The following is a 15031-nucleotide window of genomic DNA, read 5'->3' on the forward strand; positions in this document are numbered from 1 at the left end:
CCCACTCCCAGAGCTTTAGGTCGTTTATGTCTTTCTTTCTCACCACATGCTGCTGCTTCTCGGTCCACACCGCACCCCTGCCGGGTCTTCAGTGGGGTCTTCTCGGGTCCTAGGTTGAGGAAGAGTTTGTAACCCAGCAGTACAGCACTAAAGGCTCAGACTGGAAGACCGAGGGGGTACACAGAGGTGCCTGGGAACCTCCAGGCCTCTCTCCTATTACCTATAGAGGCAGGCCTCCTGCTAAACGGAGTTCTGCCCCTCCTCTCCAACAGCTGTCCCCTGTCCCCTGCTGTGCCCTCACCTGGGAGTTGACCCACCAGGCAGGCTGCAGGCGAAAGACAGAAGCAGATCCCCAGTGGCCGCAGGATTCCTAAGAGCATCAGCTAACCCCCCACTGGCCCTTCTGTTCAGGCCATCCTCCTCCTGCCTCTGTCCTGCAGGTGTCAGGTTGGACCTGGCACCAACTCTCTGAATCTTGACTCTCAACTCACACATCACTCTCCCGGCGAGGGGGACTAGGGGAAGATGTTGAGTCCTGATCAGTTAGGCAGTTTGTCTGCAGTTACATAGCCGGTGGTCCTGATGTCACCTAGTGTGATTGACTCCAACACCTGAGCACACACACCTCTCTCTCTTCAGCACAAAGTGTTCTAAACACTCACCCCAGATTCCTCTCCCGAGGGGGCCTGTGCTGGAGCCCCATGCTAAAAAGTACAATGAAGGCTCCCTCGGGGAAGGCCACTGGCTCCTGGGTCTCAGCTGGGTACCCTCTGCCACCCCACTGCCCTCTGCCCGTGCTGTACCCACAGGCCAAATTACAGTGGCGGCCAGAAAAAGAGACTTCGTTGCCCCTTTGTTGTAGGGAGAGTCTGATCGCAAGTATTTACCAGTCATCACTTCCCCTGGCTGGGTCCTCGGCCCCTCCCCAAGAGCCCCCTCTCTTTGTATCACTCAAGGGTACCGGCTTCACATCTCCTTTTCCAAAAGTGTCCCAGAGGTAACCAGCACGTGACCAGTTGTGCATGAGGATGAGGAGTCAGGACGACAGATTCAATGGCCGCTAACAATAACACAATCATGACTGCCAAGGTGCCAGGAGATGAGAGGGCTGGGGCAGGCAAGAGCGGGTGAAAGGAAAGGGGGGGCAGGAAGGCCCTTCCGGGCTGATGCAGTTCAGAACGGCTCGAAGACAAATGAGGCGGGTAGGTTAGGAAACCCCACGAGCAAAGAGCAGTGGTGGGGGCTGGAGGAAGGGGCCATGGGTGCCCACTCCAAGGAAGGCTGAGAACTCTAGACAGGGTCCTGCAGAGCTTCGTGCACCCGCTGCAGGGGAGACCACAGCAAGTCCTCCGGCTCAGCCTGTCGCCTACATGCTCCAAATTAAATAACTGCAACTCCCCTTTTATTTCCTCTCTGACAGCAACTTATTGCGAAGGCAGTCGCTTCTGACATTCTAATATTCGGAGTCACATCCTGTGGGATAAACACTTGGCTGCTGTCTGAGCCAATGATTTGAAGCAGGAGAGGAGGGAGCTGGGAGGGGCAGGGAGGAGCTGGGCCCGGGACTGCTGGCAGCATATGAGAGCAGGAGAAAGGGGCCAACCCTCCTACCAGGCCCCGGAGCTGGAGCACAGCAGACAGTCCTGAGCACTCACTACATGCCACAGGATCTGTCCCAGGCACTGCGAAGGATAGAGTACGGAGATCACAACGTCCCCAGACCCCTCCAGGAAGCTGCTTCTAGGGCACACTCCACACCGGACTGCAGACACCTGCCTGAGCCCGGGGCTGCCGAATGGTGAGTCAGGAGACACAAACCTAGGACGAGACTCTTACTCTTCCAAGCAAGATGACCGTGGGATGCTTCTCAGGGGTCAGCTCCTGCATCTTCACACTGAGCAGAAAGGTAGTTTCCTGAGGGGGCTGGCACCAGCACATGGCCCCTGCCTAATCCCCACAGTGAAAAGTGGGGTGATGGTACCCTCAAAAAAGTCATCAGTATTAGTAGTTTAAAGTCTTGATTGTAAAATTGATAATTAGAGAGGTAAAACCTCCATGTAACTCAAAAAAAAAATTTTTAATCTATTTAAAGGCCTCGGCTCCTGGGTCTCAGCTGAGTTCTGTCTCCCATTCCAGGGCCCTCTGCCCTATTGTGCACCCACAGTCCAGAGTCCAGTGGAGGCCAGAGACAAGAGACTAAACAGCCATTAGCTGTAGGGCCCCTCCTATTAGCATCTGGTGGAAAAACGAAACAAGGCCTACAAGGCCCTGAGCAACCTGTAACAGATTCAACGGTGTCCCCTCACAAAGGCACAACATCCAGCCTCTCCACTTATGGGTGTGACTTTCAGTTAAACTAATGAGGTTCTCTGAGAACAAAACAAAAAAACAAACCCAAACTCCCTGCCATCGAGTAGATGCCGACTCATAGAGCCCCCGAGGACAGGCTTGAACTGCCCTGGGAGTGTCACAGATGTCAACTCTTCATGGGAGTAGAAAGCCCCAGTTTTCTCCCTCTCAGCAGCTGGTGGTATCGAACTGCTGACTTTTCGGATCTCAGCCCAACACCTAACCTCACCCTACTCCCTTTGTAGTGTTGTCTTAGGAAAGAAGAGCACAGACATGGAAACCAAGGCACACGTGGGGGGCGGGGATGGGGGAGAAGACACTACGTGTGTGCAGCTCTGTCTACAAGCCAAAGAATATGCCAAGACACCCCGGGGCTACCTGAGGTTGTCAGAGACAAGACAGACGGAGAGCCTAGCCCAGGCGCAGCCCTGAATTAGGACCTCCGGCCTCCAAATCTGTTCTCAAAAGCTCCTACTTGTACTTTGTTAATAGTGCGGGCAGAAACTCACCCCAGTGCCCAGCCCAGAGGAAATTCCCACAGTGGTGCCAACGACCCCATCAGGCAGGATGGCAAGTTGCCTGCAGACTTTGGCACTGTCGGGGGGTGCTAGCTCCTAAATCATGCCGTCCCCGCAGCCCCCACGGTCCACACATCCCTTTCTTGGCCTCGGACACACGTGGAAGCCCTCCGGGAAACTCGTGTGCAGTGGACACTTCAGGGGGGATTTCTGTGCACATCAGTCAGTCCCAGAGGGCCCTGCCCACACAGGATGGAGGCCAGTGTGGAGCGTGAGCAGTAGGCCGAGGGGAGCCACTTACAATGCAGGACAAAGGAACAGCCGCATGGCTGCATCGGTGAGTCACGGGATGCATGGAGGCTGAGCCAGAAGGTTCCGTCGGGCGGAGAGGCGAACAGTGCACGGGGTTCACCTAGATCGTCAAGGTTTGGGAGAACATGGGAAAACATGGCAGGGAGTGCTGCCCCCCTTAAAGGACCAGCAGCAAGGAGAGCATGGGCGGTGGACTGTAGGGGGAGGCTGGGAAGTGGGAGGGAAGAGAGAAGAAGAGGGGCGAGAGATGGTGAGCTCCTGGGGCAGAAACATGGGACTTGTGGGATTGTGTGACCTAGAACATAGATTTGGGTCAGGCCTTCCCAATTAGCCTCAAAAGGGGGGTGGGGGGAACGGCTAGACAGACCGGAAAGAACCAAGAAGAGGACGAGAGAAACTTTGAGAACACCCTGAAGAGTTGCTGGCGACTGCTCTGGCCTTCCCGATGCAGGGCATGTGGTAATCTACTGAACATGCAACAAAGCGCTTGTCACCCGGCTAATTTTACTAGAACAGATCTCCAGTGGCCAATTTCCTTTTACTAACGAGCAAATTAGTTGAATCTCTGATCTGCTTTTAAGGCACTTATACTAATAAAACATGAACGACTGACATTTGTTGTGGGATGGGGTGACATGTGCATTTGGGTCGAAGGGAACCTCCGGACATGGTGGAGTGTGCTAACATGGTCTTGCCCAGAGGTGCCTCTGATCTATGCCAGGAATCAGACCCCAGGCAAGGAGCCCTGGGCCTGGGCCTCCGCCAGGAGGAGCTGTGGAGCAGGGAAGGGTGGTTCTCCTGGCACAGCTCCCGACTCAGGGCAGGATGGCCTCCAACCTTCACGGGCACTTTGGTGCATGAAGTCTGGATGTCAGAAGGGTCCCTGTCCCCGTGTCTCCCATTTGCCTCCCCCCTCCTGCCCTGCATGAGCCTAACACCTAGAGGATGGTTCAGGAGGCAGTCTCAGCTCTGTGGTGATCCAGGCTGGCAGGGCACCCAATCTGAAGACCTTTGGGCCAAAGCATCTCTCGCAGAGGCAGAGTTGGGACTGCCTGACTCCAGCTCTTCAAGTCAATTATGCAGGTGCCCAGGGCAACGGGAGGCATGATGCCCAGCTTGTATCCCTGGCAAAGGATCTTTGGCTGGGCTTTGGTCTTGGCCAATATTTCTTGCACGCAGCCAGGGCAGGCAGGGGAGTAGAACAGGGGGGTGGGTTGATTGTAGAGACATACAGAAAGGATGCTGGTGCTACCGGAAGGAGGGATGAGAGGATAGTCAAAAGCCCAACGCTCTGAGCCGAGAGATGCTGGGAAGGGTCTCCTTCTTGCTCAGGTGGCATGTTCAGTGATGGCAAAGAGATGGAGCCCAAGAAGTGTCTGCTACTCATTGAACTGTGCCCCCCTACACACACACACACACACACACACACAGAGAGAGAGAGAGAGAGAGAGAGAGAGAGAGAGAGAGAGATTATGTGGATACCTTAGTGCTGTAAACATGACCCTATTTGGAAATAGGGTACGAGGTAGTTTATTGTGCCAACCTGGTCGATAAACACATGTGGGGTTAATTGAAGGGTGGAGTGAGCCTCGCCTTTCTAGTTCTTGGGTCTCTTGCTTTCTGATGGTCAGACCAGGGTGCAGCTGCCTTAGCCAGTTTCCTGCTTCAGCTGGCAAGGCTCACTTCCTGCAAGGTATCCCTGAGAAGCCACATGGACCTACCCTGATGCATCCCTGGGCACTGGAGCAGCTGTGTGGAGACTCCTGCCAGCGCTGAAACGTTTACACATTCACTGACTCAGCTTTCCTCCTTCAGTCGGCATCATTGCATCTGTTTTGTGAGATGGAGGACTTTGTGGACTGGTGTTGGGCATATGGGGTTAATGGGTTAATGTTGGACTTGTGGGCTTGGGCAGTACTGGGTTGGGATGATTTCTTGATGTGCACTTAACCTTTATATAAAACTCTCTCTGATACATGAGTTTCTGTGGATTTGTTTCTCTAAAGTACCCAGACTAATACAGAGTATTTCTTTGGTTCTACGAATGAGATCATGACAGACTAGAGTGGATCCTAAGTCCCATGCCCTCTTCTTCCTTTTATTATTGTGAAAAAGTCTTTAAGGGAAAAAATTGGTTAACAAGTTTCACTTAGCAAAAGACACCCAAAAGGAAATCACAGTACAAAGCAAGGTTTAAGTCAAGGCCTCACCAATGCCTACAGTATTAGTATTGTGCCTCAATTTTCAAAATTAACTTTTAAAAAACTCAAAACTTAATCTAAAAGATTTTAAATGAGAACAAACTAGAATGAACAAACATGAGAAATGTTTCTCTTTGGATTAGGGATGTAGCACCTTTTGAGTTTTCAAAAAAAGCATGTCTCACCAGTGTGTTTACTGTGATGTGGTGTAAAAGATCCACATATTTAACTACTTTAACTCTGGCGTCACTCTTTAGTATATTACAAAATGTTGAGAAAAGCCAAAATGTTTATCATTTACTCATTATCTTTATCACATGCTTCTAGAAGAAAGTTTGCATGAGAAAACACCGAAGAGGTCATTTTTTTAAATCCAGATTTCACAAAACTCATGGTGCAAAATGGGTCCCCCAGCTTCTATATAATAACTACTGTCCACTGCTTGTTGGCTGCCTATGATCATTTGATTGAGATAACTCAAGATATTTCTATAAAACTAGTCATATTCACCAATTTTGTTGACCACTACAGCCAGCCCCATAACAGCCACTCACAGACTGACTCTCACAGCCAGTGTAAGGAGACTGGGTTGACACCCCCATGACCTGTATCATTTGGCTATTATATGCCCTGTTGCTGGCCCCTGTGGTTGAATTCAAGAACAGCTCTATGTATCTGTGCTGCATATGGGCTCTGTCTTTCGACGTTGCGGCCACGGCTTCTTCATGAGTGCCAAACTCGACACCTGCTTCACCGGTCACTCTTCCATCAGGGCCAATCTCAATATGTATTCTCACAGGATGAAGTGGAGAGAAGAAATTATACATGTCATTCTCCATTGCTTTGTATGGTAGCCCCTCATATGGACACAGTGTCCGGTTGTGCTCTGGACAGCAAACTCACTGTCTCCGTATCTGTGGTCATACAGTCCTGACAGACAATAACTGAGATCTCTTCCAAATAGATCTGTGGTGAAGCCATAGCTATCGCTAAGGCCACTATACTCCTCATAACCCCCACAGCCTGTGCTACAGGCCCAGACCTCATCCTGTCAAGGCCTGCTTGTTTCACAATGCCAATATATCTCCGAGCGGTGCCAGGCCGGTCATAGGGCGCTGGCCGCTGCACAGACCTGAACTTTAGAGGGGGATCAGAATATCACTTCTTCCTGACTGCTCTTGAACACTTCACTACACCTGTGCCCAATTCTTTCCTTATGCTTCCCTAGCGCCTTCTCCGCGAATTCCTGTGAAGCAAACTGCACAAAGGCTTCTCCTGTAATGACTGGCAAAGTGATACCATTGGGCATAATTTCCAACCCTGAGAAGAACTGAACAATTTCTTCCTTTGTGCATCCAAATGGAAGTCCTCAGAGGCGCACGAAGCCATCGTTGGCTGTATCGGCACTGTTTGGACCACTGGGCTTCAACACCCAGTCCATTTCGGTTCGGTGGGACTTGAATACCTCAATATGGCGGTGCCCCATGCTTTCTCTGCCTTTCTCCAAGGCCATTTTTACATCATCTTCTGATTCAAGTTCAACAAAAGCCTCACCACTCTGCCTGCCTTCTCTGGTGTAGATGAAATGAACACCTGATACGCCATCATGAATTTTGCATTCAGAGAGGAAATTCTGCACATCTTCAATTGAGCAAGACCACAGCAAGCCACGGAGCTTGACCACAAAACCTTCACCTGCCTCAGGACCCAGCATCATGGAGAGTCAACAGGTCAGGTGTCAAACCAGCTTAGTGTGGCTTTTCGTGGCTTTTAAAGGTAATGGTAGATGCTCAGTCTCAAGATGTTCTGGAAGTTATGAATTAATCTGCTTTCGCTGCCTCCCTAGGTTGTTCCAGCATCGTTGTTTTGCATCCCCCCTCCCCTTCCACGGCGCGCCCCGCCACCGGCCGCCAGCCCCAGCGAGTTTCTGCACACTCGTCCAACGCCTTCTGAGCACTCTCTCACTGCCATCGAGTTGATGCCGACTCACGGTAACTGTAGGTACCGCAGTGTAGAACTGCACCTGTGAGTTTCCAAGACTGTAACTCTTTTTTTAAAAGTAATCATTTTATTGGGTCTCTTGCATATATTATAACAATCCAGACATCCATTATATCAAGTGGACATGCACACCTGTTAGCATCAACCATTTCAAACCATTATCATTGTTCTTGACCTCTTCAGGCCTGGTTAGTACTCGGATAGGAGACTGTGTCACTCTACGGGAGTGGAAGGTCTCATCTTCTCCTGAAGGGTGGCTGGCAGTTTTACCAACCTTGCAGCCCATGAGTAACAACCCTACGTCAACAACGCCCCATCTTTCAAGTAGTGCCTTATGAAAAGAGAAGGCTGCATAGACATGCATGGGGGAAGACAGCCTCCATGTGAAGACCCATCTGCAAGCAGCCAAGGAATTCTGGGAGATGCCTGGCACTAGAGGCTGAGAGCCCGGATTCTCTTCTAGAGCTGAACCCTGCCAGTGGACTCTGGCTTCCAGAGTGGGAGGCCTAAACTCCTGATGCTGATGGCCCCTTGCTAACATTTCTCATCATGGCAGCACAGGGTGACTATGACAGTATCTATCATGGATTGAATTGTGTCCCCTCAAATTATGTGTCATGCTTGGCTGGGCCGTGCTGTAAGAGATGTGAGAGTTGTGTACTGATACCATTCGGCAGGTGTGTGATGGTGGGATCGTTCCCCTATGACGGGATCAGCCCATCCGGTATAAGGGGATTCCAGTGGCCTGGCATACCTTTACTCAGATGACCCCTCCCACACGTGGTGAGGAGTGTGTCCCTGAGAAGTGGCCTGCGTTACCTTGTATTCTTAGATGGCACAAAAGGAGAGAGAAGTGGGCAGTAAAGAGGGACTTCATAGTACCAAGAAAGAAGAGCTGGGGACAGAGTCCATCTTTTGGATCCAAGGTCCTGGTGCTCAGAACCTCCTAGACCCAGAGAAAGATTGATGCCAAGGCACACAGAGATCTCCAAGGAACATGTGGCCCACAGATGTTGAAAGGGCACCACCAGAACCAACAGAGAAAGTTGTTCCCTAGAACCGGCACCCTGAATTCAAACTTCTTGCCTCCTAAGGTGAGAGAGAAAAAAATTCTGTCTACTAAAGCTATATACCTGTGTTATTTATTTCTGTTACAGCAGCACAAAATAACTAAGCCTGCGCCCCAATAGCAAGACCAGGCTATGCCGTGGTAGGGGGAGAAACTTGGTGAGCACAACAGGATAACCCCATGTCCTCACTCAACCAGACTTAGCCAGTAAGGAGGAATAGATTCCTGGGGAGGGCGTCCAGGACCAGGCAAGCTCGAGTAGTTGTCTGATGCCAAGGAGGGCTTGAGAGGCCTGGGCTCTAGCCCCTGAGAGTCCAGCGCCTTCACAAGCTCCATTTTGACACAGAGAGGAACTGGTGCTTCAAGTTCCAGTTAATTATGAGCAAATTAGTTGACTCTCGGCTCTGCGTTTAAGACATGTACACTAATGAAACATGAGCGACAATGAAACGTGTTGTGAGACGGGGTGATGCGTGTCTTTGGTTTGAAGGGGACCTCCAGGTGTGAGAGATTGTTCTCACCTAGCCTTTCCCAGAGATGTCTCAGGTCTGTGCAAGGCATTGGAGCCAAGGGAAGGAGCCCAGGGCCTGGGTCTCACCAGCCAGGAGGAACAGTGAGGAGGGCAAACCACATAAATCTGGATCTCAGCTCACGTACTGATTAGCTATGTGATTTGGGCCAGCTTACTCAGCTACTCAGGACCTCAGACTGACATCCCTGAGTTGCCGTGTGGACTCAGTGGTGGAGAGGACCTGGTGCACAGCCAGCGGGATGCCTTTATTCTACAGGTGGCTATTTTAGGGGCTACTGTCGCCCTACGAGCTCATGCAGAAAGTGCTGGGACAGGCTGAGCTGACAGGGAAAATGCGGGCTCCCAGGTCATATGCTTAAATGGACTGACCCGTGAAAACTGGCAATGGCAAGAGAAGAGAGTGAGTGCCTCGTCAGCAGAAGTAACCAAATACCCAACAAACGTGCTCTTAGCTGCACCACCACTCCGAAGGGGATTGCTTTATTGCCCCCTATACTCTGGCAGGAGCTCATTAACATCAAAAGAAGACCCCTGTTTCAAAGCAAGCTACCATCCAGGGGTGCAGGACCTAGTACTTCACTCCAGTTTTCTGGGGTGGGGAGGACACCGTTCAAGCCCTAACATTGCCCTTGATATAAGACCCCCCCAGCGACATCCCCACCCGCGGCTGACCGTGTCCTTCTCAGAATGCCTCCACTCTGCACCTGACCTGCAGGCTCCTAAACTCTAACCTCCACCCAGTTCTAGAAACCATCTCAGCCAAGTCCGCAAGGCGCTTTCCTCAGTGGGAGCTCTGAGGTGCGGGACCAGGAGGGCAGCAGTCCGATATGGGAGGCCAAGGGTTTGCAGCAAGTCCATCCACCAGCTCTCAAGGCGACTTTCCTTGGAGGGAGTCAGGCAGCTGGAGGCACGGCCACAGACTTCATCAGGACTCCTGGCGCATCTCCAAAAGCCAGGCCCACCCTCCACCCCAGCCCGTCCAGGGCTCTCCCACCACTGACTGCCCCCTCAGTCCCCAGGGCCACCTTTCTGAAGTGCTCTGGCCTCATTCATTATTCAACTATTTCCTCAGTTCAGAGGCGCAGGGGCCAGAGGGCTGGCAGTCTGTGCACTCTTTCATCTCGCAGGTTGCGTGGGGAATGCAGAAACGCTGGGCCGGTGGCCAGGATCCGGATGGCAGTCCAAGTCTGGGGAGCCCGTATGCTTGAAACTCAGAGCCCACCCCTCACAGGGCTCCCTCGCTGGAAATTCCCTGAGAGGTTGAAAGGCTTCGCCCTCCTGGATTTGTATTTTTACCCCTACCCCTGAGCAATCCTAACCAGACCCTAACCCCAACCCCGCCCCCAGTGCTCATGCCTGTGTTTAAGAGGCAGGGCTGGGATTTGATCTCAGGGCGTGTCTGAGTCCAAGTGCCAAGCAGTAAGTGGCCAGTTATGACTCTGATGTAAATAGCATTCAAGTCACCTGAGAAGGTGCTCTGAGCCAATAACGGCGGCACCAAAGCTTTGGCCAACCCCTGGGCAGAAGGAAAAAGATCCCTCCTGAAATAGAACCACCATACTGAATGCCACCACCAGAACCAATCCCAGTGGCCATCCCTTGAGCCTGGCTCAGGTGGGCTGCATGGGAGCAGAGGCAAGTTTAAAAGTCAAAGGCCCCTCGCATCATGGTGTAATGATCTGAGCATTGCTCTTAGCCTCTCCTCTCTGGCTGCACACCCCTCTTAAGTCACTTAAATTCCTCTCCCAAGATATATTCCCCCAGCCACGTAGCCTTCCCCCATCACCTGGATAAACACAGGACTGGGGAGAAAAGGGAAAAATATAGGACCAAGGTACTTGGTTCAAAATACTTCCTACTCCTTTGTCCCTCCTGAATCCATCTCCCCGTAGCTTTGAGCCATCACAGGCTCAAAAGTAGAGTCTCAATGGACATCTGTAGGCAACCCAAGTCGGGAGCTGGATTCCCAGACCAGGTCTAAGGAGGTAGAGTCCCCACCAGCAGGGAGGAGAGCAGTTGGAGAATGGGACCTGGGGAGATGGGTACCCAGTAAGGATGGTTCCGCTCCTGTGCCCGCGCCGAGCACAGCTGCATAAGGCGGGACAGCCACAGAGTCTGACTCTTCCTCTCCATGAAGTCCTGTTTCAGATCCAATCAAAGGGACCCTCACACAAGACATCCTCCAGCAAGGCCGCCAAGACAGGGTAGGATGAGAAGGAGGACACCAGAGGGTCATGGATCCCGAAGTGCCATTTTCCCCATAGAACCCAGGAAGGCTCAGACAAGACGAGATCTCAAAAGTGTAACTTCTTCCTTGACTCCTGCCCCCCCAGCCTGTTTTCTCAACACCTGACTCACAGCCTGTGCTCCTTCCCTGAGTGGTTGGATGTAGAGATGCCAGAGAAAGACTTCTAGAAAAATTCTAAACCTTAACATGAAAGGTGGAATGAATTTTCTGCCCTCCCCAACTCAAAATTTTCGGTGGTTCCCCACTGGCTATTCAATAATCCCCAAACTCCTTTGCTTGGCATTCAAGATCCTCCAGCCCTGGATTAAGGCTCCTCTGCCTTCCCTCTTCCCCATCCACCCACATTTCCATTCCTTCTCATCCTTCCCACCACTCGTCTGCCAGGTGTGTCACACTGTGGTGGCTTGTGTGCTGCTGTGGTGCTGGAAGCTATGTTACTGGTTTGTCAAATACCAGCAGAGTCACCCAAAGTGAATAGGTTTCAGCAGAGCTTCCAGACCAAGAACAGCCAATGAAGTAGGACTCAGCTCCCCACTTCAGAGGAAGAAGCGGATGAAAACTTTAGGCATAGCTTTGAAGCATTGTCAAAATCTGAAATCGTAAACAAAGGAAGCCGACCATTGTCAGGGATCCTGGCAGCAGATGGGCCCCTCAGGTCTGAGGGCACTCGGAACGTGACTGACAGGACCTGATTGCTTGAATGACAGTCAGCCTTGGTGACGTGAGCCTGGTCAAGCCTGTGGGAGGGGAGCCTGCGGGATCTGCATTTGCGGATGGGGCCTGACTCAAGGTAAAGAGAAACAGCTGCAAAACTCTGCCAATGACTGGAACTTGGAATGTGCAAAGTATGAATTTAGGAAAATTAGAAGTAGTCAAAAATGAACTGGAACACATGAAGATCCATATCATTGGTACTAGTGAGCTGAAATGGACTGGAACTGGCCAATATGAATAAAAAAAAATCATGATTTACCCTGCCGGGACCAACACAGTTAGAGGAATGGCATGGCAGTCAGTGTAAGAAAGGATCTTTTTAAAAGCATCATGAAGTACAATGCTATTGGTTTTCCAATTATATCCATCTGCCTTCAAGGAAATCTAATCAATACAACTATTATTCAACTATATGCACCAACCACAAAAGCTAGTGATGAAGCAATTGAAGAATTCTACCAACGACATCAGTTGGAAATTGATCAAACATATAATCAAGATGCATTGATAGTTATTGGTGATTAGAATACAAAAGTTGGCAGCAAACAGGAAGGAACAGCAGTGGAAAATATGGACGTGGTAATAGAAATGAAGCTGGAGATTGCATGATAGAATTTTTCAAGACCAGCAACTTGTTCATAATAAATGAACAACAACACAAAAGGACTTCCCCAGATGGAATAATGGAATACATAGAAATCAAATTAACTACATCTGTGAGAAGATATGATGGAGAAGCTTACTATCAGCAGCTGACTGAGGAACAGAAGATCAAATGCTTTCATGTAAGTTCAAGATGAAGATGAACAAAATGAAAACAAGTCCACGGGCATCAAAATACAGCCTTGAGCCTCTCCCACCTGTACAGCCTTGAGCCTCTCCCACCTGTACAGCCTTGAGCCTCTCCCACCTGTACAGCCTTGAGCCTCTCCCATCTGGACAGCCTTGAGCCTCTCCCACCTGGACAGCCTTGAGCCTCTCCCACCTGTACAGCCTTGAGCCTCTCCCATCTGGACAGCCTTGAGCCTCTCCCACCTGGACAGCCTTGAGCCTCTCCCACCTGGACAGCCTTGAGCCTCTCCCACCTGGACAGCCTTGAGCCTCTCCCACCTGGACAGCCTTGAGCCTATCCCACCTGGACTTCGAGAACATCTCAAGAGCAGATTTGACACATTGAACACGAATGACAGGAGACCTGATGATGAGCTGTGGGAAGACAGAAAGACCATCGTTCATGAAGAAAGTAAAAGGTTATGAAAAAGACAAGAAAGAAAGAAAACATCAAAGTGATGTCAGAAGAGTCTCTGAATGTTGCTATTAATCATAGAAAAGCTAAAGAAAATGGAAGAAAGGATGAATTTCAGGGGCTGAACAGAACATTTCAAAAGGCAGCTTGAGAAGACAAAGCCAAATATGATAACAACATGCACAAGGACCAGAATTAGAAAACTCAAAGGAAAGAACACGCTCAGCATATCTGCAACTGAAAGAACTCAAGAAAAAAATCCAAGCCTCGGCTTCCTGCTTCCGGTCTGCGAATGTAAGCCTTCTCCCAGAAGTGTGTGGTAGGTAGAACAGAAGAGGAAGGGGAAAATGAAGGGTCACCTGAAATTGTGATTTGCTCATTGATAATTCCAGGACAAAGTTTGAGATCACTCCTTAAGCCTAAGACCACTACAGGGATGCTTGACGTCAAGGCCTGGGCTGAGTACGTGGTGGAGTGGGCCGCAAAGGACCGCTATGGTTTCCTGGCGACAGTGATTCTGGCCCTCCCTCCACTGTTCCTCTCAAGTGCTGTGCTGTCCCGGAAATTGGCCAAGATGATCGAAGCCAGGGAAAAGGAGCAGTCGAAGAAGCAAAAGCGTCAAGAAAATATTGCAAAAGCCAAACGACTGAGAAAGGATTGAAGCAAAGGGCTCTGCAGTCAGAGAGCAATCACTAGGGAAACACCGCCATGTTGGAAGGTCCCACTAAGGTTTCCTCTTTAGATATTATGACAGTGTTATTTAGCAGACAGTATCTGACCAGGTTGAAGAACCCCTTCCTCAATACTGAATTCACATCTCATCTTGAGGCTAGATGGTTGTTGGTGTCGGTTGGCAGTTACTAGAAATTTGCATTTATTGTTAACAAAATTCTTGATAGCTGGCAGTTTTCCAGCATACATACTGAACATCTCAAAAAACATCTTTTGATGAGGAACTACTCAAATAATGGCTTGAATGCAGGAGCCCTGCTTTGGACAAAGGAAATTATGATTGTAAGAATGAAAATTATCTTCTCAGGGGCAAAAAGTATGTTTTGGTTTAAGAAAGATAAAATATACTCAATCACACCTTCTACCAAAAAAAAATCCAAGCCTCAAATTGCAATGTTGAAAGATTCTATAGGCAAAATATTGAATAATATAAGGATCATCAAGATCGATGGAAAGAATACACAAAGTCACTGTACCCCAAAAGAATTAGTCAGTAGTCTACTATTTTAGGAGGTAGCATATGAGCAAGAACCAAGAGTGCTGAAGGAAGAAGTTCACACTGTTCTGAATGCATTAGCCAAAAACAAACCTCCAGGAACTGACAGAACACCCATTGAAATGTTTCAGAAAGGTGAAGAAACACTGGAAGTATTCTCTCATCTACGCCACAAAATTTGGAAAACAGCTATTTGGCCAACTGACTGAAAGAGATCCATGTTTGTGCCCACGCCAAAGAAAGGGCACCCCACAGACTGATCAAACCATAGAATGATACGATTAATATCTCACACAAGTAAAATTTTGCTTAAGATCATCCAACACCAGTTGCAGCAGCACATCGACAGGGAATTGCCAGATTCAGAAGGCATGGAACACGGGATATCATTGATGTAAGATGGATCTTGGCTGAAAGTCGAGAATACCAGAAAGATGTCTACTTGTGTTTCATTGATTATGCAGAGGCATTCAACAGTGTGGACCATAAGAAACTGTGGGTCACCGTGACAAGAATGGGAATTCCAAGACATTTCATTGTGCTCATTTGGAACTTGTACATGGACCAAGAGGCAGCTGTACAAAGGGAACAGGGGAATGCAGCAAGGTTTAAC

General features: G+C 49.8%; 1 protein-coding gene and 1 pseudogene across 1 annotated transcript; one reads left to right on the top strand and one right to left on the bottom strand.

The window, feature by feature from the left end:
• Positions 1 to 1607: 1607 nt before the first annotated feature.
• Positions 1608 to 6821, bottom strand: LOC142446001 (heterogeneous nuclear ribonucleoprotein F-like; annotated as a pseudogene).
• Positions 6822 to 13626: 6805 nt separating this feature from the next.
• On the top strand, positions 13627 to 13851 carry LOC142447060 (small integral membrane protein 15-like). Its single transcript, XM_075548772.1, has one exon. It carries the CDS (start codon positions 13627 to 13629, stop codon positions 13849 to 13851), a length of 225 nt encoding a protein of 74 aa, XP_075404887.1.
• The last annotated feature ends 1180 nt before the right edge of the window (positions 13852 to 15031 follow it).

Source organism: Tenrec ecaudatus, chromosome 4, assembly GCF_050624435.1.
Source record: "Tenrec ecaudatus isolate mTenEca1 chromosome 4, mTenEca1.hap1, whole genome shotgun sequence".
Classification (NCBI taxonomy): Eukaryota; Metazoa; Chordata; class Mammalia; order Afrosoricida; family Tenrecidae; genus Tenrec; species Tenrec ecaudatus.